General features: G+C 46.5%; 1 protein-coding gene across 1 annotated transcript in view; it reads right to left on the reverse strand.

Annotated features, from left to right (window-relative positions):
- Positions 1-5,467: 5,467 nt before the first annotated feature.
- Positions 5,468-27,811, reverse strand: part of PARVG (parvin gamma) — a 257,991-nt gene continuing 235,647 nt past the window's right edge. The window contains exons 12-13 of the mRNA XM_069228283.1: positions 25,939-26,011; positions 5,468-6,306 (exon numbers count right to left, since the gene is read on the reverse strand). Of these exons, the coding sequence (XP_069084384.1) occupies positions 6,239-6,306; positions 25,939-26,011 (141 nt within the window). The 3' untranslated portion in view covers positions 5,468-6,238. The remainder of the gene's footprint in view (positions 6,307-25,938; positions 26,012-27,811) is intronic.

Below are 27,811 nucleotides of genomic sequence, written 5' to 3' on the forward strand. Positions count from 1 at the left end.
GATGAACGGATATTCGCCAGCGCAGCGGTAAGTTGGCTGCCGTCAGGGCAGCTGTAAGCAGCATTGACCACCAATTTCATAATGAGGGCCATAGTTTTATTGGCTGGCACTATCAAAGGAGTAAAATGCTTGTATACAGCAATATGAGCTGGGGTGCTGCGACCCCTCGGGTCCTTGAGGAGCAAATGGGAAGAAGAGCTCTGAGTTCTGATACCAGTGGGGGGCTGGGAGACCATCATAGGGAGGAGGCCTAAGGTGTCTAGAAACGCACAATTTGAATTAATACATTTCTTTGTATTACATCGGTCATATATCACTCAGAGCGCCTTTGCAAATTTTTCAACATAGCCGAGGCGAAATGCCCCAGATGCAGGGGGGACGAGGTAGAGTAGTTACATATGTTCTGGTGCTACGCACATCTCACTGACTACTGGGGCGAGGTAACCTCATTGCTGGCAAAAGTTCCGTCACGAGATATCACTTGCATGCCTGGAGACTGCCTCTTACACTGGTTCCCCCACATTCCAAAGAATAAAGCCACAAGTATGATTCAGGACCTAGCATATATACTAGCCAAAAGAGAGATAATGAGAAACTGGAAAACCCCAGGAGGGCCCAGAATCCGTAGCTGGAAAAGGGAACTGGAGAAATGGGCCAGGAGCGAAGGGGTGGTGTTGCTCAGGGGAGCTAAACGGGGTACAGGCCCCCGTGACCTGGCAAGAACCTGGGAATAATTGTTAGATTGCTTGAAGGAGGCTGACCAACCATCATCGAGGCTTACACCTAGGGCCTCTCCAAGTGCCTCTTAAAGGACATATAACTAGTTTAGAGGGGATGCAACAGGGGGTGGGGAAGAGGGAAGGGGACGAGCGTAACAGTTGCAGTTTTATGTATTATGGATGGATGTGGGACTGAACAAGATATAGTGCATTGTTACTACCGAATTAACCAATGTCAAACAATAAAATCTGTTTAATAAAAAAAAGAAAGAAAATGTGCAAAGAAATCATTTGACGGCTGTGCATTGAGGGTTCTATGACTAACTGGGGGAGGGGGAACTGGGGGTGCATACTTTGATGTATTGATTTTAATGAATCGAATCATTTTAATACATTTGAATTTGAATTTTGCATCGGGATTGGGCAGTGCAAATTCTGTCAGATGTGCAGGTAGAATAAAATTTGGACCACACCATCCTTGACTTTGTGATGAATATAATAACCCTGTACATGTCCAGAATGACCAGCAATATAATTTGCTTTTAATGAACTACATGCCTACTCACCGATGTCCGAGCTAAGAACACAAATAATTGTTCATAGGCCACTGAATATGCCCCCAGAGGGCAATACCTTTAACTGAGTTGGGACTAATTAGAATATGGTTGTGCCACGCTCCCCCTTCTGGGGTAGCACCCATTAGAGGGGACATTGGACACAGGAACCAAGGACACTGGCTTCTACCTGGGTCTAGAGGCCCTTCTTAGTGTTTCTGGCGCACAGCAAAAGAGAAAGGGACCCGTACAAACATAGAATACTGAATGGTGGGTCTTTGCCTTCATCCACCTGCCTGTGCTCTTTACTTTGCAATCTTTTGCATATCAGGTTCTCTGCACACTCACACACAGTTCAAGCACATCCACCATCCAGCATAGCGGGTCCTCAAAAGTGGCCCCTGAGTAACTGGAGCCTTAGCTCTAGTAATGTACATTCACTATATGGTGGTAGGTGTTGCAGTGGTTCTCTGTGTTGTGATTAAGACACTGCTCTAAAACGTACATTTCCTTTGAATGTAAGATACAGATGTTACTTCCTCCTAGCACCCAATGGTAGGAAGGAGACACAGCCTCACAGAAGACAGAACGGGGCAGAGGTCATAGCGCAGGGGTTTGGTAGTGAAGATACATAAACCAGTGTCCTCGGGGAAACCTGGTAGTGCTCTGTGATAAGTAAATGTGTGTTTTTCAAAGTTAACTTCTTTTAAAAAATATTTTATCCAGTGAGTGACGGCCATTTGTCTTATAGATGAATAGCTGTTAATATTATTGTGGGGTATATATCATATGGTTTTATTAATCAATTATTAAAGGTGCTAGTCCCCTAAATAAGCGAGGCAAACTCCACAGATGTTATAGAGGTATGCTAATGACTGCTTTAAATTCAACTAGAAGGTTAAATTTGAAACAGTGCAGTCCTAATAACAGGTTTTCTACTCACCCAGGTAAAAACAAGGATGGATATGATATGTGACTCCCAAACAAACCCTGTATTTGTGATAATCCTGCACAGCTTTGGGTCCCTCCCACGCCTCTTCACGTCCATTGCTTTATTTCCAGCTTCAATTACCCAGAGGCAAGACCGTGGGATGATAGCAAATTCATCTGGAACATATTGCCTAATTAAGGACCTTTCTCCAAGTTATTCTTGATTATGCTATCAGTTTACACAATGACTGCTATTTCTATTGGAAGTAAATGCAACTGTTGCAGTAATTACTAACATATCTCGGGATGTCATTAGTATTTCACGCAGCCGCGATCTTGTACGTGATTAATTTTAAGTTACATAGAAGATAAATACAAGTCATTACAACGAAATGATGATTTTTTTCTAATTCAGACAAGCTGCTTCTTCACAGCGCCGATGTGAATGTGATTTACTACAATCTGTTCAGAGAACACATTGTTTTGTTTAATGTGTATTATTACGCTTTATTGCGACATGATTATGCACGGCGTGTATTAAAACACCGAACTCTGAAAAATGTAATTTTTTTTAAAGAATTAAGCCCTAATTTGGTATGGACACGTTTAACAAATAGGAAGGAGCAATGCACAGTTTTATCCAAATGCTAATGGAAAAGTATGAACTGTTGTTAAAATTGCCAGCCACATTAAATTATATTTAAAAGGACACTTTTCCACTGTCCGATATTGTAGTCACATCATGAGAGCGTATCATCTGGACCAATGACACCTGCGAAGCGGTTATTAAGGGTGTTGTGTAATGGGATATATGCTGTCAATTGGCTAATGTCCCATTCGGTCACTCTCGTGATTCCCGGTGGCGAAGCTGCAACTGTTGCTGGTTGCATTATTTTCCAAATTGAACACTCATCTGGAAAAGATTCATATCTCTCGTTTCCGTCATGGTGTCTATGATTTTTCTTTTCCTTATTTCCCTATACATGTCCTTTATAGAATTATAAAGATTTGGAATTAAGAATCAAACATTTTCAGGAAACCGTCCTTGTATAGGTTATCAGGAATCAGTTGTCACAGAGAGTGGATGCCACTTCGAGCGGCAGAATCATCTCAAAACATACGAAATTGAGCATGGGGGGGGTGGGCTACATCTGTGTAATAATATTGAATATCAGTGTTGTTTAAATTGGACCAGTAGTAAGCAGACAGCCACAACTGGAAACAATCAAAAAGAAATTCATACATGTACGTGTTTTATCTTTGTAAAATTATTCATTTCACAAGATTCAAAAAAAGCTCAAGCAAGATAATGGATTCTCTACAAATTGTAGTTTTACTTGCATATATGAAATAATACATTGGCAGATTCTTCAGCATACAGCTATGTTCAAGGTACAAATACACTTTTAATGTTTTTCTCTTTTTACTTCCATAATATTTTCTTAATTGAAGAAATCCCTTCTCCCAACATTTTTTTAAATCTGGGTTGACCATCACCCTGAGTTTACATCTAATTTAGGCTTAGTGAGCTCTGAACACAAGAAATCACAATACAATATAATGCCAGCTTCTAGTGGCTGTAATTTAAGGAGTGTACAATATGCAAATAATAAAAAGTAAATAAATACACATTTAGAATTCTTGTGAATATACTTTAAGGAATTACCCTGATTACCATGACCATTAACCGCCTAATTCAACTGTTGGTGTTAAAATCTGCAAATGCAGTTCTGTGAATTGCTGCCACAAATCCAAGCACATGCGACCTCACCTGCACTGTCTGAGGCCAAGGTCTGTGAAGAAGGACTTGAGGCTCACGTGCCCCTCTGAGTACTCACAAGTTGCAACCATCTCTAGTGGATGTGTTACTCAATCAGCAATGCATACCAGGTACCAAGTTGAGCTTACTGCTGCAGCACTTGATAAGACCCCTGAATAACGAGTATGTGGCTGCAAGATCTGTTTGTTTGAAGAATGTGGTCTGATCGGAACAAACCTGTCAAAAAAGAAAACACTCGAGGGTTGGAGCAACAGGACACAACAGAAGGAAGGAAGCAGGGGCAGTAAGGAGCAACATGATGGAGAGCCAGGTGTAGGGCAAAGTTCTTTCCTGAGAATTTTAACTTAAAGGTTCTCACTTCCACTTGGCCATTCTTATTTGAAAGTTTTAAGGAAAGATCACTTCCACTGTAGCGTGGGGAGAGGGAAAGTTACAAATACCTTTGTAAATTCACATCTATATTATAGTCATTATTTGAATATTGATTAATGCGTGCTAAACAACGTCTTTGCAGAGGGCAGCATGGTTCTTGATGCATTCCCACAAACGTGAACTGGTGTCCCACTGCTCTGGCTACAGGTCCAGGTGTGGGTGACATTAAAATACTTTCATCTGGTACACAGGTTACTGTTTGGCAAGAGTCCTGTTTTTCTAAAGATAAATTAACAAGCCACTGTCCTTTAAGACATCTGAGATCTGCTAGGGTACTCAACATTCTAGCTACCTCGCTTTACCCGTGGAAGCACAAAGGATGTTGACCATTTCCTGCAATGGTGCCTGCTTTGTGATAATCACTATAATTTTAGGAGAACTTGAAAACTCTCTTTTCACTGCACAATTTCCATCAGGTTGCTCCTACTTTCAGCAGCAAGAAGGGTCAGGGTGAACGCATACAGAGAGAAGCAGAACAGATGCTACAGGTCAAGATCATGTGAATATACCACATAAGGATCACCATCTATTTTCTCATGTGAATTTAGACATGCCAAGTAAAGACACATACTTGTGTCGCAAGTAGATCTGGATTTACAAATTATAATGGAATTTGATGCAAATGGTGTTCCTTAATTCACATACTAAAAGTCTTAATATTTAGAAACATTTTATCATGAAGTCCAATCTGGTGACCAATGGCTTTGATGAACACGTTGTAGATCCATGACTCAAAATATGTACTAAAATGTATCTTTGTGTGATATTAAAGGCTTGGAAACTTTAACAGAACTTAATAACTTAATGAGCATTTTGTGAAAGGGGTTGCAGAGAGCACAGAATACACCTCAACAATTACAGAGCTGGTAAATCTTCATAGAAAGGCACGCAGTTTACAGTCACATACCGAATTTTACAATTAGGACTCCTGGTTTTATGGTATGTATTTTTTTTACCTTTCCGTCTGTATTTGGCCATATTTTTTTTTTGACCATCTTATTGCTATTTATCCATATTTAGTCTGTGTTTTGCAAATAAATGGAGACGTAAAATAGTATATTGTCACATTTATTTAACTCTTAGATGTGCACTTGTACGTGGAAGCCTGTCGCGTATTAGCAAATTAAGCAGCCACATATAACAAAATACTAAACCCAGAGGTGCATACTAGCTTTATGGTACAAATATATGTGAACAAATGCCTGTATTGACGGAAATCTGAACATGTTGTGTAACTCCTTTTCTGTCTATCTGCTCAACTTTTGCCTGGAATTCATGAAAGACAGCATGAAGAGTCCCAAAATGCACAGTTTCAGTATTATTCTGCTTTTGAAAATAAACAAAGACAGGAAAACATTGCTCTCTGTCTGTATTTGTCTGTACAAATCATTAAAAACGACAAACTAGAAGCCTTATTTGTAATCCAGTTTTAATTTCTATAATTATGAGGTCAATCGCCATGCCTGCCTCCTCAAGTCTTTCACAGCCCAGCCATGCAGGTGCGACAGTGATAAGTACCAGAGGTCTTAGAGATGTCTTTGATCCTGGGGCGTGTAGTGCTCATTTCGTTTTAGGATGCTGAAAGTTTGCTAAATACGCCTCCCACCCCCTCAGATTTGTACAACTCTTACAGCTGCTGTCCTCTGAATTGTACACAGTGGACATCTGTAATTACCGGTTTTACATCAGGTGTGAAGCACAGTGTTATCCTCCACAATTTGAAGCACTCCAAGCCCGTTACCAGGACAGAACTTCCGCTCAAAACAACAAAACACAACACTGATGACGGTGATCTCAGGAGCAGCATCTTCCTTTTAAAATGTTTATTTGTATTTGGAGAACAAGCTGTACAAGACTCGAAGCAGTGTTTTCACATCTCGATTCACAATATCTGTGGAAACCAAAAAAAAATAATTTCTTCTTAGATAATGGAAACAATTTAGAGATACGGGCACGAGCTGAAATAACGGATCCATTCCCCTCAGTTCTGCTAACATTACTAGTCAAAAAAAAACTCGTCAATTAGCAATGAAAGCAGTGGTTAGCAACAATTTACACTGCGTTTCGTTTTCTTTTTATTGTCAATAGCGAGGGCCTCACAAAGAACCACTTATATGGCATCATGAAATTGGATATTGCAGCATTTGTATTAAAAGTAAGATGGTGGATGGGGCATTATATCCAGTGTGTGGCACCCATTCTGCGTCAAACATGGCCGTCACTGGAAAAGAACAGTCTGAAAATCCATCTTTGACTTGTAATCTATTTTCTTGAACTCCTATAGGTGTAACTCCCCATTTCTTCTAAACTGTATATCGCAGTCGGACCCAAAGCTAGCCAGCAAAATGCAGCACTCAAAACTCCACTGACCATCTCAGAATGGTGAGGTAACAACCTTGGCTGTGCTAGCCAGCTGACAAACAACAACACTAATTAAAGTCACAAAATAAAGCAAGCAGTGAAGAGTGCAAAACAGACTACCACAAAGTCCTGTCCATACTTGTGCTGTGAAGGAAGACATCCTTTGCACACCACTGTCAGCACCCCACAGTGACGGTGTTCCAGATGTGCAGGGATGTGAAGGGGATGCTGGGAAATGGGCTAGCAAAATGTGGAAGGAGAGGTGCTGTCAATGGGGACAGAGAACATTACCATAGTACTCCCTGACACTGAAGGGAACTACTTTGTATGCAGATGTGCTTCATTGTTAAAGAATAGCATGCCATAACTCATAGCGAAATCATTCAATTGCTCAGGTAGACTGACACCTTGTCCCTTGATGCATGATGGAGTGGATCGAAGAAAAATGTGACTGACACAATCACAGACTAATGGGTGAAGTCTGGGTGAAAAAACCTATCAGCAACTATGATATGCACATTTTTAGTAAAATCAAATGTTTTTGCTAAAACATACCTAAAAAAGGGCAGTCGGTTTGGCATTGGCTGCCAGTCACTTGCTTTTGAGAATGAATGCAAGAAAGCAAGAAAGAAAGCAGGCAAGAAAGAATCAATACAAAGAGAAAGAGAGAAAGCAAGAAAGAAGGAAGGGACTCCTGAGCTTATATTTAGAGTTTGTGTGAGCTGCGGTTTGTATTAATGCTGTCTTCCGAAAAGCTATGTGTTGGACCTGGCTTTTTGACAGGGACATCCCCAAACTTTTTGCCTCCTTCCTCCTATTTTTTCTGACCTGTTGTTGTTGGCTTTTGACCTCTGGGCACTTTACCACTGCTAACCAGTGCTAAAGTGCATATGCTCTCTGGGTAAATTGTACTACTGATTGGTTTATCCATGATTGACTATTTAATTTACTTGTAAGTCCCTGGTAGAGTGCACTACATGTGCCTAGGGCAGGTAGATTAAATGCTACTAGTGGGCCTGCAGCACTGGTTGTGCCACCCACCTCAGTAGCCCCTTAATCCTGTCTCAGGCCTGCCATTGCAAGGCCTGTGTGTGCAGTTTCACTGCCACTTCGACTTGGCATTTAAAAGTACTTGCCAAGCCTAGAACTCCCCTTTTACTACATATAAGTAATCCCTAATGTGTGCCCTAGGTAACCCCTAGAGCAGGGTGCTGTGTAGGTAAAAGGCAGGACATGTACCTGGGTAGTTATGTGTCCTGGTAGTGTAAAACTCCTAAATTCGTTTTTACACTACTGTGAGGCCTGCTCCCTTCATAGGCTAACATTGGGGCTGCCCTCATACACTGTTGAAGTGGCAGCTGCTGATCTGAAAGGAGCAGGAAGGTCATATTTAGTATGGCCAGAATGGTAATACAAAATCCTGCTGACTGGTGAAGTCGGATTTAATATTACTATTCTAGAAATGCCACTTTTAGAAAGTGAGCATTTCTTTGCACTAAAATCTTGTTGTGCCCTTCAATCCACGTCTGGCTAGGTTTAGTTGACAGCTCCTTGTGCATTCACTCAGACACACCCCAAACACAGGGTACTCAGCCTCACTTGCATACATCTGCATTTTGAATGGGTCTTCCTGGGCTGGGAGGGTGGAGGGCCTGCCCTCACACAAAGGACTGCCACACCCCCTACTGGGACTCTGGCAGACAGGATTGAACTGAAAGGGGGCTTGGTGCATTTCTTAGAGACTCTTTGAAGTCACCCCCACTTCAAAGGCACAACTTAGTATAAAACAGGGCCTCTGCCCTACCTCATCAGACACTTGCTGGAGAAGAAACCTGAACCAGAAACTACATTCTGCCAAGAAGAACTGCCTGGCTGCTCAAAGGACTCACCTGTCTGCTTTCTACAAAGGACTGCTGCCTTGCTGTTGCCCTGCTGCCTTGCTGAACTCTTGTCTGGCTGTGAAAGTGCTCTCCAAGGGCTTGGATAGAGCTTGCCTCCTGTTCCTTGAAGTCTCAGGACCAAAAAGACTTCTCTCTTTTACTTGGACGCTCCGTGTGCCGAAAATTTCGACGCACAGCTTGTTTCGCGGCGAGAAAAACGCTGCACTCCGACGCTGATCGACGCAACGCTCTTGGGACGATCGAAGATCCGACGCACGGCCTCGCAAGGACAACGCCGCCCGACCTCTAGAGGAGAAATCGACGCGACGCCTGCCGTGAGATCGTAATTTCAAAGCGCAGCCCCGCAGATCGAAGTCTAGAGGAGAAATCGACGCGACGCCTGCCGTGAGATCGTAATTTCGACGCACAGCCCCGCAGACCGACGCGCAGCCGGAGAACAAGCAGGAAAATCCACGCACAGACCCGGGTCATCTGGTAATCCCCGCGATCCATAGAAAGAGACTGTCCGCGCGCCGGAAAACGACGCCGACTTCCCCGTGTGGAAAATAACGACGCAAGTCCGTGTGTGCTGAGGAGAAATCGACGCACACACCAGTTTTCCCCGCACCTCTTCTCCTGTGGCCCTCTGAGGAGATTTTCCACCAGAAACCAGGTACTTTGTGTTTGAAAGAGACTTTGTTTACTTTCTAAAGACTTAAGACACTCTCTATCACTTTTCAGTGATACTTTACAAATTCGTATTGCAACTTTGATCGTTTTGACCTGAAGATACCCAGATAAATATTATATATTTTTCTAAACAATGTGTGGTGTATGTTTGTGGTGCTATGCTATGGTGTTGTATGATTTATTGCACAAATGCTTTACACATTGCCTTCTAAGTTAAGCCTGACTGCTCGTGCCAAGCTACCGGAGGGTGAGCACAGGCTGATTTTGGATTGTGTGTGACTTACCCTGACTAGAGTGAGGGTTCTTGCTTGGACAGAGGGCAACCTGACTGCCAACCAAAAACCCAATTTCTAACATTGGTGATCAGCGGTGAGGATAGGACTTGTGTTTGTGCAGTGACATACAGTAGCGAAGTATTTCACTACCTACCCACAGTTGAAGGTCAACTTGATTTTTCATCTTTTTTGGCTCTTGGTTCTCTGATGTCCTCCTGGATATACCATTGATATTTTGGACTTTGGATTTTGTTTTTTGCTGATAAGATCTTATCAAAATGGGATTGTGTACCTACTCATTCTTTGTCCGTACTGACCACCTCACTAAGGCTGACCTAAGGAAGCTTTGCAGAAAATGGGGCCTTCCTGTAGCAAGGAGATCTACTAAGGCGGAGATGCTCCACCACTACATAGTCTGGGGGGAGGAAAGATGGGCAGAGAGAGAGGCAGCAAGAAACCAAATGACTAAGTACCCCTCAGATGAGGAGAAGGACTACGCATAGGAGGAGGAAGACTTCTCACATGAGGAGGAAGACTACTCCGAGTTGGACAGTGACCCAGAAATAGATGAATGGCTCCGAGGTCAAAGGCGACAGGAGCAACAATTAGAGGAGTATCTTGCAGAGGTTGAGGCAAAAAGACTCTTAGCCCTGGAAGAAGAAAAGATTGCAGCTCAAGAGCTGAGCTGTAAAGAGCTGAAACTGGAGGCCGGAAGGGCTGAGTCCAGTTCAGATGGTGGCAGCAAAAATCTTGCATCTAGTACTGCTGAAGAAGGGCACAAGCCCAGAGATGTGGTGCCCAACTTGAAGAAGGGAGTTGACACACCCCAGGCGGTTCAAGGGTATGAGGTAGTTCCCGTTATGCACAGGGTCCCTGAGAAGGATTGGGGGACTGGCACAGGGAGTCATATTCCTACTGGGGGGAGGGACACTTTACTGACTCTAGCAGAGAGTGACAGAGAAAAGGGTTCCCCCCTGGTGGACGTCCTGGATATAGAGTGTAGAGACATCCCAGAAGAGTATGGGTTGAGTGTCAGGGACAGACAGATACTGTCTCACCAGTCTCAGGAGGGTGAAGTAGAGTGCTTTTCCAAGGTTGAGTTACTGGATGGTTGGGTGAAGGGTACTGTGGTTAATACACGTGAAGGGCAGAGTGATGTAATTGCTGGAGAGCATATGTCTGGTCCTTATTTTCCAGAGCTACGCCAACACCAGGTGGAGTGTGAGTTCTCTGACCCCAGGGAACTTACAATGGAGGCAGACTTCTGGGTGAGTACCAGAGAGTCTGAAGAGGCATTTGGGGGTGCTCCTGAAGGGAGTGGTCTAGGTGGTTCCCAACCGAGTGTGGTGGGAAAGGATTGTAGTGTCCCAGGTAGGTCCCAGGTCCTAGAGGGTTCCATGAGGGAACACCAGGAGGGAAGCCTAGCCTGTACCGTAGGGCCACCTTTTGAGGGAAGCCCCGCAGTGTCAGAAGAACTTGGGGGGTGACTGTAGCCAGCATCCCAACAGTTCTGGTGTCTGGCAGTACCCCTCCTAGTGAGGGGGTGCAGAAGTCCAGACATAGGGTTGAGAGGGGGTTGCAGACCCCAGTGGAGGACCTTGAGAGTCAGGGGACAGCTCTGAGAGCAGAGCCCCCCAGGAATGACCCAGGTGAAACCGTTTCTGGTTTGGGGGAAACCCAGACTCTGCCGGATGGGCAGAGGTCGGGAGACCTGCGCCAACCAGACTCTTGTGTGGCCCTTGGGGACGGTGTGTCCCTTGTGGGGGGTGAGAGTGCCCCCCAGGAAGTCCTGGCATGCCAGGCAAAGATTCAACCTCAGGGTGGTGACTCTGGGTTGGATACCCAGGTTCAGAGGTTAAACTCTGACCTGGTGGGAGGTAGATGTGCCCCCCAAGAAGTCCTGCTGTGCCAGGCAATTGTCCAACCTCATGGTGTTGACTCTGGGTTGGATGACCAGGTTCAGAGGTTAAACTCTGACCTGGTGGGGGGTAGGTGTGCCCCCCAGAAAGTCCTGGCGTGCCAGGCAATTGCCCAACCTCAGGGTGGTGACTCTGGGTTGGGGAACCAGGCTCAGAGGTTAAACTCTGACCTGGTGGGAGGTAGGTGTGCCTCCCTGGAAGTCCTGGCCTGCCAGGCAATGGTTCAACCTCAGGGTGGTGACTCTGGGTTGGCTAACCAGGTTCAGGGGATAAACTCTGACCTGTTGGGGGGTAGGTGTGCCCCCCAGAAAGTCCTGGTGTACCAGGCAGTGGTCCAACCTCAGAGTGCTGACTCTGGGTTGGATAACCGGGTTCAGAGGTTAAACTCTGACCTGGTGGGGGGTAGGTGTGCCCCCCAGAAAGTCCTGGCGTGCCAGGCAATTGTTCAACCTCAGGGTGGTGACCCTGGGTTGGATGACCAGGTTCAGAGGTTAAACTCTGACCTGGTGGGGGGTAGGTGTGCCCCCCAGAAAGTCCTGGCGTGCCAGGCAATTGCCCAACCTCAGGGTGGTGACCCTGGTTTGGGGAACCGGGCTCAGAGGTTAAACTCTGACCTGGTGGGAGGTAGGTGTGCCTCCCAGAAAGTCCTGGTGCGCCAGGCAATTGTTCAACTTCAGGGTGGTGACTCTGAGTTGAATGGCCCAGTTCAGGGGTTAAACTCTGACCTGGTGGAGGGTCAGTGTGCCCTCCAGAAAGTCCTGGCATGCCAGGCAATTGTTCAACCTCAGAGTGGTGACCCTGGGTTGGATACCCAGGTTCAGAGGTTAAACTCTGACCTGGTGTGAGGTAGGTGTGCCTCCCAAGAAGTCCTGCTGTGCCAGGCAATTGTCCAACCTCAAGGTGTTGACTCTGGGTTGGGGAACCGGGCTCAGAGGTTAAACTCTGACCTGGTGGGAGGTAGGTGTGCCTCCCAGAAAGTCCTGGTGCGCCAGGCAATTGTTCAACTTCAGGGTGGTGACTCTGAGTTGAATGGCCCGGTTCAGAGGTTAAACTCTGACCTGGTGGAGGGTCAGTGTGCCCTCCAGGAAGTCCTGGCGTGCCAGGCAATTGTTCAACTTCAGGGTGGTGACTCTGAGTTGAATGGCCAAGTTCAGAGGTTAAACTCTGACCTGGTGGAGGGTCAGTGTGCCCTCCAGGAAGTCCTGGCGTGCCAGGCAATTGTTCAACTTCAGGGTGGTGACTCTGAGTTGAATGGTCAGGTGCAGAGGTTAAACTCTGACCTGGTGGGGGGTAGGTGTGCCTCCCAGGAAGTCCTGGTTTGCCAGGCAGTGATCCAGTCTGAGGGTACAGACCCTGGGCTGGAAGACCAGGTTCAGGGTGTCCCCCCGGACCTGGAGGGAGGGGCTACTGATAACAGTGCCCCTACCATGTTGTCTTCTGAGGAGGCCACTCCTAGTTGGAGGGTGCTGGACCCCAGAAGGGAGGGCAGGGGGAGGGAAGCCTCACCCCGGGCCCTAGTCCAACCTGAAGGTACAGGCCCCAGGTTGGAGGGCCAGTTGCAGGTTAACAGCCCTGCACTGGTGGAGGAATGGTACAGGGCGACTTCTGTAAGCACCCTGACCATGTTGGACTCTGGGGGTACCGCTCCAGGAGGGAGGGTACAGAGCCCCAGAGGGGAGGACCAGGTTCAGGCTGTCATCGCTGACCTGGTGGAAGGGAGAGTGGTTAAAGGGTGCCCAGCACCTGAGGCTACCGCCCCCCACTCTCCACAGCCACAGTGGTTGGAGAGCTTTGAGAGGCCTGGGGCCTGGCTCTCATCCCTGGCAGCTGTCAGTAATCACTGTGGCTTGCTGTCCGGGTGGACAGAGTTATCCCTGGGGAGGGGACAAGTGTCACACCCCGGGGGTAGAGTGGGCAACACCACTGTGTTGGTCATGGTGGTACTATCCTGCTCCTGGGATACATCTGTGAGCAAAGTAAGGTTAGGTGCTGCACAGATGGGATCCGCAGGTAAGGAGAAAGGTTCCCCATGGGTTGGCTTAGTGGGCCCTGAGAGGATGGACAGAGTGATCCAATTGGAGTCAGGAAGGCGAAGAACTGGAGCATGCCCCTGCTGTTGTGGGCCTGGGTCCTTGTTCTGTCACCTCAAACAGGGAAGTACATCAGGATAGTGATTGTTCTCCCCTGGCTTTAGGCTGGTAGGGGGTCATGTTGGACCTGGCTTTTTGACAGGGACATCCCCAAACTTTTTGCCTCCTTCCTCCTATTTTTTCTGACCTGTTGTTGTTGGCTTGTGACCTCTGGGCACTTTACCACTGCTAACCAGTGCTAAAGTGCATATGCTCTCTGGGTAAATTGTACTACTGATTGGTTTATCCATGATTGACTATTTAATTTACTTGTAAGTCCCTGGTAGAGTGCACTACATGTGCCTAGGGCAGGTAGATTAAATGCTACTAGTGGGCCTGCAGCACTGGTTGTGCCACCCACCTCAGTAGCCCCTTAACCCTGTCTCAGGCCTGCCATTGCAAGGCCTGTGTGTGCAGTTTCACTGCCACTTATACTTGGCATTTAAAAGTACTTGCCAAGCCTAGAACTCCCCTTTTACTACATATAAGTCATCCCTAATGTGTGCCCTAGGTAACCCCTAGAGCAGGGTGCTGTGTAGGGAAAAGGCAGGACATGTACCTGGGTAGTTATGTGTCCTAGTAGTGTAAAACTCCTAAATTCGTTTTTACACTACTGTGAGGCCTGCTCCCTTCATAGGCTAACATTGGGGCTGCCCTCATACACTGTTGAAGTTTCAGCTGCTGATCTGAAAGGAGCAGGAAGGTCATGTTTAGTATGGCCAGAATGGTAATACAAAATCCTGCTGACTGGTGAAGTCGGATTTAATATTACTATTCTAGAAATGCCACTTTTAGAAAGTGAGCATTTCTTTGCACTAAAATCTTGTTGTGCCCTTCAATCCACGTCTGGCTAGGTTTAGTTGACAGCTCCTTGTGCATTCACTCAGACACACCCCAAAGATAGGGTACTCAGCCTCACTTGCATACATCTGCATTTTGAATGGGTCTTCCTGGGCTGGGAGGGTGGAGGGCCTGCCCTCACACAAAGGACTGCCACACCCCCTACTGGGACTCTGGCAGACAGGATTGAACTGAAAGGGGGCTTGGTCACCCCCACTTCAAAGGCACAACTTAGTATAAAACAGGGCCTCTGCCCTACCTCATCAGACACTTGCTGGAGAAGAAACCTGAACCAGAAACTACATCCTGCCAAGAAGAACTGCCTGGCTGCTCAAAGGACTCACCTGTCTGCTTTCTACAAAGGACTGCTGTCTTGCTGTTGCCCTGCTGCCTTGCTGAACTCTTGTCTGGCTGTGAAAGTGCTCTCCAAGGGCTTGGATAGAGCTTGCCTCCTGTTCCTTGAAGTCTCAGGACCATAAAGACTTCTCTCTTTTACTTGGACGCTCCGTGCGCCGAAAATTTCGACGCACAGCTTGTTTCGCGGCGAGAAAAACGCCGCACTCCGACGCTGATCGACGCAACGCTCTTGGGACGATCGAAGATCCGACGTACGGCCTCGCAAGGATAACGCCGCCCGACCTCTAGAGGAGAAATCGACGCGACGCCTGCCGTGAGATCGTAATTTCAACGCGCAGCCCCGCAGATCGAAGTCTAGAGGAGAAATCGACGCGACGCCTGCCGTGAGATCGTAATTTCGACGCACAGCCCCGCAGACCGACGCGCAGCCGGAGAACAAGCAGGAAAATCCACGCACAGACCCGGGACATCTGGTAATCCCCGCGATCCACAGAAAGAGACTGTCCTCGCGCCGGAAAACGACGCTGACTTCCCCGCGTGGAAAATAATGACGCAAGTCCGTGTGTGCTGAGGAGAAATCGACGCACACACCAGTTTTCCCCGCACCTCTTCTCCTGTGGCCCTCTGAGGAGATTTTCCACCAGAAACCAGGTACTTTGTGTTTGAAAGAGACTTTGTTTACTTTCTAAAGACTTAAGACACTCTCTATCACTTTTCAGTGATATCTTTACAAATTTGTATTGCAACTTTGATCGTTTTGACCTGAAGATACCCAGATAAATATTATATATTTTTCTAAACACTGTGTGGTGAATTTTTGTGGTGCTATGCTATGGTGTTGTATGATTTATTGCACAAATGCTTTACACATTGCCTTCTAAGTTAAGCCTGACTGCTCGTGCCAAGCTACCGGAGAGTGAGCACAGGCTGATTTTGGATTGTGTGTGACTTACCCTGACTAGAGTGAGGGTTCTTGCTTGGACAGAGGGCAACCTGACTGCCAACCAAAAACCCAATTTCTAACACTATGTTATCCACAACCTTTTCAGACTAGTGCTATAGCTGGCGCACTATTGTGATTGCAGCATGCAGATTTTCACACAGACTGTTTATTTCACAGATGCATCATACCACACAGAATGGTGGCCATTCATAGAATACATTGCACCAGAAGGACAAAAATTGCATTACAGATTGGGATAGCTTACTCAGAATCAACCCACTGAGCTTTCTCAGCAGCAAGCAAAGCTATAAACGATTCCACTGTAATAGGCTGTCTACCTGGCTCATGAATATGCACATAATTACACTCCAAAATAATTATTTCACTGTCTTCATAATCATGTTGTAAGTGAACTACCTTAACTCTTGTAATGAAAGACCTCCTTGTGCTGGATCACCTCTTCCCGCCCTTCCCCCCAATTTGTGGACTGATGCTGCTGGTTTTCAAATTTGTTGCACTGTACAATTGGCTAATCCCTAATTGTCATATTTAACTTACCTGTAAGTCACTAGTATATTGTAGTCTGTGCACCGATGGCATGTAATTTAACAGTCACTAGTGGGCTGCAGCACCTATTGTGCCACCACTAAAGTGACAAAGTAAAACCATGTATTCAGGCCTGCCCTTGCAGCCCCAGCATGCAGTTTTAAATCTGCAAATTTGATCTGGCGATACCAACCTCTTGCCATACCTAAACCTTCCTTTCAAATACGGGTAAGTCACCAAAAATGCAGGCACTAAATGCTTTCAAGACAGGGTGTATGGTATTTAAATAACAGTGAATCCAAATTCTTAAGTTTTACATGGCTTGGGAGTGAAGAATATCCAAAGTCGTTTTTCACTGTAGCAATGCTGGCTCCCCCATAGAAAAACACTTGATTATATTTATAACACCTTATAATGCACAACTTCAGTTTTGTAATATCTAGAACCATGGTTCAAGAACTGAAATTAACAGGATTTTAAAATTCAATCTGATGGTCAAGTTGGATTTTAAATTACTATTTTGAAAATCCCATTTTTAGAAAGTTGGCATGTGTCTGCGAAAAGCGTCTAGTAGCCTTTTTAAAATCAACCCCTAACTCATCTGGCAGCCTCCTACGGGGTGTAAATGGGTCCCACGGAAGGAAACAAAAGTGCCTTAGCTGGGAGAAGGTGTGTCCTTTTTCTAACTGTATGGCTTGGGGGATGATACCGCCCAACTGCAACTCATACTATATGTTAGAAATGGGGTTTCTGGTTGGCTAGGGTATGCACCTCAGCCAGGCAGAACCTACCCACTCTAGTCAGGGCTTGGGAGTTACACGTCCAAGATAACCCCTGCTCTTCCCCTTGGTAGCTTGGCACGAGCAGTCAGGCTTAAACTGGAGGCAATGTGTAAAGCGTTTGCACAACACACAACACACGTGACGCAAAATACACACCACAAAGTAAACACAACACTGAGTTATGTAAAAATAATCTGTATTGTACAAAACATAATTAGACCAACATTACACGTAAGTAATACCCTGCTACCTTAGCAGTTGTCAGAGGGTTACACAAGTTACTAATGCTCTGCAAGAATATGCAGTCGTCACATTAGAACACGTAAGTACTCAGAATTCTGCAACATAAGCAGTAGTCAGGAAGTATAGTAAAAGGTATATGCACTTGTCATGAGCAATTCCTAAACACCCATAAAAGGAACATTAGAGAATATACCACAAGTCATATAAATACATATTAACTAGACATGCCCGTAAAAGGAACATTAGTACACATATGTATTACCAGTAAACAGGGAGGAAACCTAAAACATTATAATCTGTATTAGGCTCCTGAAGCCTGGATTTCCTACAAAGTACCTGTTTCTAGTTGATTTGGGCACTTCCAGTGCCTAAAGGTGGGTGTAGAGGGCCCCTGGTGCTCTGGCGCGCAACAACAAGGGCTGTGTGAGGTTTTGGAGGGAAGAGGGGTGGCTGGCACCCTCTCCTCATGAACGGGCTCCTCCAGGGGCCTCAGTTCGGGGTGGGGTCTGCCTCGGCCTCTGTACCCCTGTCCGTGGGGGTGGGGGCCGGGCGCGGCCCACTAAATAATGCTGGGGCCAAAGTGGCAAAGGACCTCCGTTGAGGTCTTCCTTCTTAATTCTGACCGAAACAGAAATGCCCCCGTAAAAAGAAAGGAGCGTCCTGCTCCTGGCGCAGCAACCGGAGGAGGGGGGCGCTCCCTGCGCCTTCCCCGAGTCCTGCCTTACAGGAGGAATGGAGCTCAGACCCCTCCGGGGGCCCGAGGGAAAGAGTCGCCCGCACCCGATGTGGTGCGCGAGTCAAGGAAGCTGCTCCCAAGCCGACGGGAGGCTTCCTGGTAGGGTCGCAGGCGGCTGGTGCCCCGGGGGCGCTCCCAGCAGCGGGAGGAGCCTCGGTGGTGCCGAGAGGAGCACGCTTGCTCCGGATCCAAGGTTTGTGTGCCCCGGGGGCACTGAGCACAGCGGGGTCACCGCGCCTTGAGGAAACTGGCGAACCCGGCTGCGGTGGTGATCCGGGGAATAAATCAAGCGCTTCCAAAGCGCTGCAATAAGTTTTTGAGCCCCGGGCTGTGGCGGTGAGGAGTTCCAGCAATTGCAAGAGAGGAGCGCTTTTCCAAAGCGCTATGGCAATGCTGGAGAAATCGGTGCAGGGGTCAGGGGCACAGCGCCCTGCCCCTGGGAGCAATCAGGAGCCCAAGGAGCACAGGGCTGGTGGGCCCAACTACAGACAAGCACAAGGGGTGCAGATGGTGGCAGTTCCACTAGTGACCAGGCAGGTCACAAGTCAGCACAATAGCAGCAGTCCAAGGTGGTTTCCTGGTGAGTCCATTCATCTGTGTCCAGTTTCCAGTTCCAAGAATGTTCAAATTGTGGGGAAAATTCCCCTGTACTTATAGTCAGTTCTTACAGTGTTTTTCAATGGTAGGGAGAGGAGGTTCCAGCCAGTTACAACTGGTTCTGGGAGTGCCCCCTCTCTCCTTTCAGCACAGGCTCCAAACATCAGTGGGGGGTTAACAACCCTATTGTGTGAGGCCAGGGCACAGTCTTTACAAATGCAGGTGTGCCCCGCCTCTCCCTTCTCTCAGCCCAGGAAAGCTTTACAATATGTAGATGCACCTCTGTGTCACCTCCACCCTCCCTGTGTTCAGGCTGTCTGAGAAGTATGCACAAAGCCCCAACTGTCAGTCTGCCCAGACGTTGATTGGAGACAAGCTGCAAAACACCAAAGTCATAAGCACAGATAAATGCGCACTTTCTAGAAGTGGCATTTCTGTGATAGTAATAAAAAATACACCTACACTAGTAAGCAGCATTTCTTACCACTGTCACAACCATACCAAACATGCCTACGCTACCCCTCAGAAATCAGACAATACCCCTTACACCTAAGGCAGGGCATTTCCAATGCAATCCTATGAGAGGGCAGCACTCACAGCAGTGAGACATCAAGTTAGGCTGTTTGTCACTACTAGGACAGGCCACGCAACATGGCACATGTCCTGCCTTCTACATACATGGCACCCTGCCCAAAGGGCTAGCGAGGGCGTACCTTAGGGGTGACTTACATGTAGTAAAAGGGGAGTTCTGGGCCTGGCAAGTAAAATTAGGTGCCAATGTCCCTGTGGCAGAAAACTGCGCACACAGGCTCTGCGTTAGCAGGCCTTAGATAGGTTTGACAGGCTACTTCAGTGGGTGGAGCAAGCAGCGCTGCAGGCCCACTAGTAGCATTTAATTTACAAGCCCTGGGTATAGGGATACCACTTTACAAGGGACTTATAGGTAAATTAAATATGCCAATTAGGTATAATCAAATCATACCAAATTTGTTAGAGAGAGCACATGCACTTCATCCCTGGTTAGCAGTGAAAAAGTGCTCAGAGTCAAAACGTCAGCCAACAAAGGTCAGAAAAATAAGGAGGCAAAAAAGCAAAAAGTCTGGGTAATGACCCTGTAAAAGGGCCAGGTCCAACACTATACTTAATTCTACACTAGACAATGTCAGGATTCAAAATACATTATTAAAATGGTTTACAAACTTCTTATCAAGCTGATTTTCTCGAGTTAAATTTCCATCCCATGACTTTTTTTTTTTTTTAGGCAATGTACCGGCAGGGGTCTCCCAAGCTCTATGATGTTGTCTTTGATTTTTAATTTGTACTTCACTCTTCTGGCATGGTTGAGTGAATCCTCAAATGTTTTTTTCTTCTTATATGCAAATGACACATAGGCGATAGTTACCTCCAGAGAAAGGAATTCTAAAGCTGCATGTAATCTGTGGCTTTGTCTAGGGAAAGTGCAATGTTGGATGAATTTGAACATTTAAAGCTCAATGGTTCCAAAATGGAGATTGTGGATCTTCTTAAACCCATGGCACCACTTCCATCTACCTTATGTCCGAATAGCCTATGACCTTCTCTATCATTGATGCCAACTGTTAAGAGCCTGAGTATTAAAACTGATGTTGCACTCACTCTTACAGATCAAGTATAACTGTGACTAAAACCTGTTGATGTCAACTACATTCACTCAAATAAGTGCTCTATCTATTTATTCCAGCTCAAAATTCTCTATTTTGAACGCATGTGTCATCTGACCTAGATTATTGTAATTCCATCTACCTGGGTTTACCAGTTTATCTCATAAGGAAATTTCAACTGATTCAGAACTTTGTAGGAAGGTTGGCCACAGGTGTACAATGCAGCTTTAATATGCCTCTTGCACTGGAAAAACTACATTGGTTGGCAATAAGAGAGTGGATTATGTTTTTCACTCTGGCTTGCTTCTCCTCACATGCTCTCTCTTTTGAATTCATGAATTAATGCTTCTTTCTATCCCTCCCCCTCCTTGTGCTTTTTCTCATATTTATTCTTTCTAACTTATTGCTCCCAAGATTTGACATTCACCCTTCATTTTTTGTGCTCACACTTTGTCTTTTCTTCTTTCTAAAGTCAAATGCGTCACATTTGGTCTCATAAGGCGTCTATGGTATGTTGCTATCTGTGCAGTTCACTTTTATAGTGTTCTGTTAGGACTTGTTGCGTACAGTGCTGTCGAAACAAATCATAGCTCAACCAGATGTCAGATGTATATACGCTTTTCATTGAAGACCCGAACGCTAAGCATGCTAGGTTAAATTTTGACTTGTATAATGATATTAAAGCATTAATGAACTTTGGTAGATCCCATCTAATTTAAAAAAAGTGCTTCTCAAATAATTGAGGTTTTTAGAATTCTGAACATGTAAGAATGCTGAATAGAATGAGGAATAAGGAATGAGGAGTAAGGGGTGAGAAAGGAGGAATGAGAAATGTGCATTGAGATATGAGAGATGAGGGATGGAAAATGGGGGTAGATGAGTGTAGAAAACTGCCCCTTTGGCATGGTTACCCCCTCACCACATACTCACTTCTTGCCTGATAACTAATGCTAACTTGACTAAGGGGGTCATTCCAACTTTGGCGGGCGGCGGAGGCCGCCCATCAAAGTTCCCCCGTCGAAAGACCGCGGGGGTCATTTCGACTTTCCCGCTGGGCTGGCGGGCGACCGCCAAAAGGGCACCCGCCGGCCCAGCGGGAAAGACCCTGCAACAATGAAGCCGGCTCCGAATGGAGCCGGCGGAGTTGCAGGGGTGCGACGGGTGCAGTAGCACCCGTCGCGATTTTCACTGTCTGCAAAGCAGACAGTGGAAATCCTAATGGGGCCCTGTTAGGGGGCCCCTGCACTGCCCATGCCAGTGGCATGGGCATTGCAGGGGCCCCCAAGGGCCCCATGACACCCGTTCCCGCCATCCTGGTTCTGGCGGTGAAAACCGCCAGTAACAGGCTGGCGGGAAGGGGGTCGGAATCCCCATGGCGGCGCTGCAAGCAGCTCCGCCATGGAGGATTCTCTGGGCCAGGGGTAATCCGGCGGGAAACCGCCAGATCCCCTTTTCTGACCGCGGCTTTACCGCCACGGTCAGAATAGCCCTGGAAGCACCGCCAGCCTGTTGGCGGTGCTTCCGTTGCCCTCCGCCCTGGCGGTCAGAGACCGCCATGGTTGGAATGAGGGCCTAAGTGTGTGCTGGGATCCTAATAACCAGGCCCCAGCACTTGTGTTCATTCCCTAAAGTTTCCCACTGCTTCAACAATTGGCACACCCCTGGCACACAGCTGAGTCCCTAGTAAAATGTACCAGTGGTACCAAGTGACCGGTGGCCAGGGAGGGTCTCCCAGGGCTGTAGCATGTATTATGCCACCCTAAGGGACCCCTAATCAAACACATGGACACTGCCATTGCAAACTGTGTGTGTTGGTGGGGAGAAAAAGGTATAATCAACATGGCTTCCCACTCTGGGTGCCATGCCCACAAACCACTGCCTGTGGCATACGTAAGTCACCCCTCTAGCGGGCCTTACAGCCCTGAGGCAGGGTGCACTATACCACAGGTGAAGGCATAGCTGCATGAGGAATGTTCCCATACAGCAGTGGTTCCCAAACATTTTCGACCCACGGCTCCCTTGATCTATTGGCCACTGGCTGCGGCTCCCCATTATGTTACTTTTTGTTGGCGGGTGGGGGATGTAAGCCTGGCCTAGGGAGTACATCCATTTTTCTCCCTGAAAAGAATTGGGATGACGCCAATGAAGGTATTGTAATTCTATATATAACTGTAAAAAATAAAAATGTAACAGTTGTTTAATTACAGCATGCATAGGGTTTTTTAGTAAGGGGAAAATATTGGTTGACGGTAACCCTAGTAAAATGGGCAGGTCTCATTTTTATGTAGTTATAACATAACTGTTTAAATATTGTGAAATGTAGAATCCCTTTAGTTGTGTTTAACCACCAGAGGGCGCTCAAGGACAAAATTAAAAAAGAGCTGCTACAACTGAGTAGTTTTATTTTGTACGAACTGGCCCAAGGGCTATAAATAGCTCAGTGGTTCCCAAACTGTGTGCGGCGCCCCTGGCTAGTTTTGATGGCGCACCAGCGAGCCGCGGCGCACAGATTGGGAACCACTGCCATACAGTGTCTAAGTCCATTCTTAGAAATTGTAAGTAGAGTGTGGCCATATTGAGTACATGGGCTGGGAGTTTGTCATTACGAACTCCACAGCTCCATGAAGGCTTCACTGAAGGCTGGAAAGTTTGGTATCAAACTTTGCAGCACAATACACCCACACTGATGTCAGTGTTGGATTGATTTAAAAATGCACACAGAGGGCTTCTTAGAGATGCCCCCTGTATTTCACCCAACCCTCTAGTGTAAGGCTGACTGGTCTGTGCCAGCCTGCCACAAACAGATACGTTTCTGACTCCATGGGGTGAAAGCCTTAGTGCTCTCTGGGGTCAGGGACCAAGCCTGCTCTGGGTAGAGGTGCTTCCCACCTCCCCCCTGCAGGAACTGCATCACTTCTCAGAGAGCCTCAAAGGCTTCTGCTTCTTGTTACATTTCTCCAGACACTCCAGCTAGTGGAGATGCCTTCCCCCCGGACTGAGCCACACTTTTGACGGCAAGTCCGGAGGGAAAATTAGTAAGCACAAGGAGTGACCACCTCAGCTGGGACCACCCCTACGGTGCCCAGAGCTGAGATGACCCCCTCCCTGCAGAATCCTACATCTTGTTTTAGAGGAGGATTGCCAATGGGCTTAGGAATGTGCCCCTCTCCCCAAAGGGAGTGGGAACAAGAAGGGTGCAGCCACCCTCAGAGAGAGTAGCAAATAGCTACTGCCCTCTGACCCCTGTAACGCCCTTAAATCTAGTATTTAAAGGCACCCCTGAACCTTGCTCTACAGATTCCTGGTGACCTGAAAAAAGAAGATGGACTGAAGAGCAACACCAGCAGAGAAGACTTCAGATGACAACTGTCTTGCTCCTAGCCCTACCCGCCGGTCTGCAGCTTCAAACCTCCTGCTGCAAAAAGATGACTCATCCTGTAGGACCAGCAGCCTCTACAAACCCACAGAGGACTGCTTGTCTACCCAAAGACCAAGATCTCCTGAGGACAGCGGCCCTGTCCACAAAGAAACATCCAAGAAGAACTCCAGAACTGCCCCGATCGGTGAGACCTGCCCACTCTGCATCCACCGCGCAAGGCCCATGTCCATGAGGCCCACCGGACCAGAGAGAATCCTCAGGTGATTCTGACCTCGGGTCTACCCTGGGATGACTTCTCCTGACCAACACAATGACACCTGCAGCCTAAATCCAGAAGACCCCTTGACCACAACCAGATCCGGTGACGATTTCTCGTTGCCTAAAGGTACCCATGCACCTACAGCACCCTGGCCTTGGGGAACCCAAAAGACAGTCCAGCAACTCCAGTCCAGTAGAGAGTCCTGTGGGCTCTCTACGTACCTGTCCAGCAGTTGTTTTTCTTCAGTTGACTCTCTGAACCGTGCCTGCAGCATCTTTGTGACCCCCTAGGGTTCCCTCATTGAAAAGCATTGGGCGCCAGCCGCTGTGTGTGCACCCTGCACCCGGCCGCACCTGTGTCGGTGAGGGTGTGTGTTTAATGCTGACCTGTGGCCCCCATGAGGCTGATCTAAATCCCAAAGGTCTGTACCTTGAAGACGCAGGCACTTACCTGCAAGCTGTTTCATTCCAAATGCCCCCAGTCTCCAGATTCCACTGGGCACCCAACATCAACTTTGATCTCTGTACCCGGCCGGCCCGTGGTGCTGGTGGTGCACTCTTGATGCCTTCCTAAACTTTTCCCTCTGGACACCTTAACCCCTGAAGGAATTGTAAGTCAAGTACTTACCTGCAAACTGTGTTGTTACTTTACCTCCCCAGGACTGCATTGCTTTCTATGAGGAATTGCAGCCTGTCTACTTTTGAAATTGAAAAGTATTACTTACCTGAAAACTGTTTTATTTTGAATTCCAAACAAGGTGCATTTGATACTTGGAAGTGATACATTCTTGAAACTGAACTTATCTGCAACAAAGATCCTTTCTCTTCTAAAAATAAAGTAAAGTATATTTTTGATACAAAAAACATTGGCCTGGAGTTAGTCATTGAGTGTGTGCCTCATTTCTTGACTGTGTATGTGTATACAGCAAATGCTTAACCCTGACCTCCGATAAGCCTAACTGCTCAACCACACTACCACAAAAGAGCATTAGTATAATCTACTTTAGCCTCTGTAAGACATCTGGGGATCCACTGGACTCTGTGCACACTATACCTTACTTTGGTATAGTATATACAGAGCTAGCTTCCTACAAGGAGTGAAGCATGTGGGATACTAAATAAGGATAAGATGCAAGTAGTGAGAGAAGAGCAGTGAAGGAACAGTGAGCTATGAGGATGGATGGATGAAGCATGATGGACATGAAGTTAGAGATGAGGGATGAACAATAAAATGTGAGGGATGAGGAATGAGTCAAGATGTATGAGACATGCGATCTCTGGAATGAGGGCTAAAGAATGAGGATGAAGGGAAGAGCGAGGGCTGAGGAATTAGTAGCGAGGGTGCATTACAATTGATGCTGTACAGATGGTATCTGCCATTCTGCATCTCATTCTTTGTTCTTTGTGTTTATTGGGTGACCCAGCAGACTGGCCCAGCGCCACTCTTTCCCTAGCTAGTGCTCTCCAATGCAGACAGGCTGGTTAGAAGCAACACACCCTTGGTTCTTTGCCAAATCTGTGTTTGGACTGTACATATGCAGACGTGCAGTGAAAGCAAGAGCTCCCTTTACCGAAGACCCTGAGTGAGGTAGTAGAGCTGTCTGCGCTGCATTAATTACCCACCATTTCATCTTTATGAATAATTCCTGTCGGTGAATGCACGGCTATTTATTGGATAAAGGCTTGCACAGGTGAAATGCAGTCTCTGCGTTCATTTCAAGCGCTTCCCCTTTGCATGCGGATGGGCTAATCTCTTCACCTGACTGCGCCTCAGCTATTCTTTTGTAAAGTCGGGGAGCTACAACCTGGCAGACAGCGCACCTGGTGATGAACAATGCGTGTATTCATTCAAAGAAGTTATCTCTCGCTGCAGATGGCATCCGACAAGAATTGTTTTTCAAACAAATGAATAATTGTCATTGTAAGTAATGTTTATATTCCTGCTCACCTTCAGGGCTGACAGGGCTGTCTAAGAGGCCTCCATCCATCAGCAGAGTCACGGCGAAGCGTGCATTATGGAGCTGGTAATGAGAAAATGTCTCGTTAATGGAATGGAAATGGACCACTTACAGATGAAATGAGAACAGGCAGAACCGGGGGTGGGGCCGGGGGCAGCTGCAGGCTCTCTTTCTGCTGCACCATCCTCATCAGGGTGGGGCTGGTGTATGTGTGACTTTGAGAAGACAAAACGGAGGGGTTCTAAGGGGGGGATGCACGTAGCATAACAAAGAGCATGTCATGGACCTCACACCGTTTTTAAGAGAAGATATGGCCAAGGGCTCGGTGTCAATTTCATTAATATTCTGCCTGCGAAATATCATTCGTCATTATAAAGTAGAATACAGACCAGCTGATATTATTGAAGACATTGATTTGAATTGTAGTTGCTCCAATTAACGCATTGTTTTCCACAGCATTCATTTGTTTTCCCTTAGGAGGTTTACTTGTGTTAAATGAAGATTTGCCTTCACATAATCAAGACTGTCTTGAGTGTTAAATCTGTTAAACTCAATATTTTATTCCAATATTATAAGACCCTTTTCTTACTGAGTTCATCTAATGACTACATTGCAGATGCACCACAAACGGCACATCTGAGTCATCTAGGTGATCCACTTACAACTGCTCATTCTCACATGCTCACCCGTGCTCACCCAAAGGCCACTGACACAAATATTCCAGGATGGCAGATACATTTCCTGTCATCATTCTGTCATCCCTGCCCCCACCCCTCAAACAATCATTCTCATTCTGTCATCACCTGTCACTGCCCGTTATCCATCTATTACTGGGCTCTTTTCTCAGTCATCATCCCATGTGTCAACATCCTGCTTGCATCGCAGGTCTGCCTGTCCCTCTGCACAACACTCCAATCTTTCTCTTCCATTTCTACTCTCATCTAGTTCCCAGGCACCCTCAACCACGTTGCATTCTCCAGTCTGCGTTGGTCGCCACTAGCCAATGTCTCACCTCTCACCCTCTCCCTCTTCTTACACCCATGTCCAAGTCCCATAACTCCTCCTGACAAGTTTACGTGTCTGCCTGACACCCCCAACCTATCGATTTCCCTCCTAGTGTCCCAACTACCTAAGACAGGCTCAGTGCCCACATCTGTGAAAAGTTATACCGGTTACCTATATCACGTCTAAGATGACAATATTTGGAGGTGAATGCTATTTGGAGGTAAATTCCTATATCCCATGAGCGACAACAGATTTGCAATAAAAAAGTATATTTAAAATTCCAGGATACATTTAACAAGACATTTTAACATGCCCTTCGGCAGCCATCTTGTTATATGCTTGCTGTCCAGGAATCCTTTGAAAACCGAACTATGCAGACTTGCATTTATATGAACTCTGCTCAGAGATGCCATCATGATAGAAGACGTTTGAACATGGCAGGTTATGTGGTCGACTGGAATCGAACGCTCTGCAACTATGTTAAAGTCCTTCACACGATTGGCAAGCGATCTGAAGTAACTTGATTAAAGTTACTGAGAAAATAAAAATGGACTGATTAGACTGTCTGCTATCTCACTTGATCTATATTGTATGTGTGATACACTCTCCTCAATACTCAATCAGCTATTCCCCTGTGTTCGAACATCCACTCTCTTTTCCCATTTACCTATAAACGTGACACCTAAACTTGGTATCTGAAGTGGCAAGTTGATAGTTTGCACTGCCTTAAAAATCACGAGTAAGTAATATGAACGTTTTGGACCAAATTCATAAAGTTGTGTTTTTTATTTTTATTTTTTTTAACAAACTTGTATATGTGTTTTTTGGGGTGGAATGAGACATAGAACATTACCATAT

The sequence above is a fragment of the Pleurodeles waltl genome, chromosome 4_1, assembly GCF_031143425.1.
Source record: "Pleurodeles waltl isolate 20211129_DDA chromosome 4_1, aPleWal1.hap1.20221129, whole genome shotgun sequence".
Classification (NCBI taxonomy): Eukaryota; Metazoa; Chordata; class Amphibia; order Caudata; family Salamandridae; genus Pleurodeles; species Pleurodeles waltl.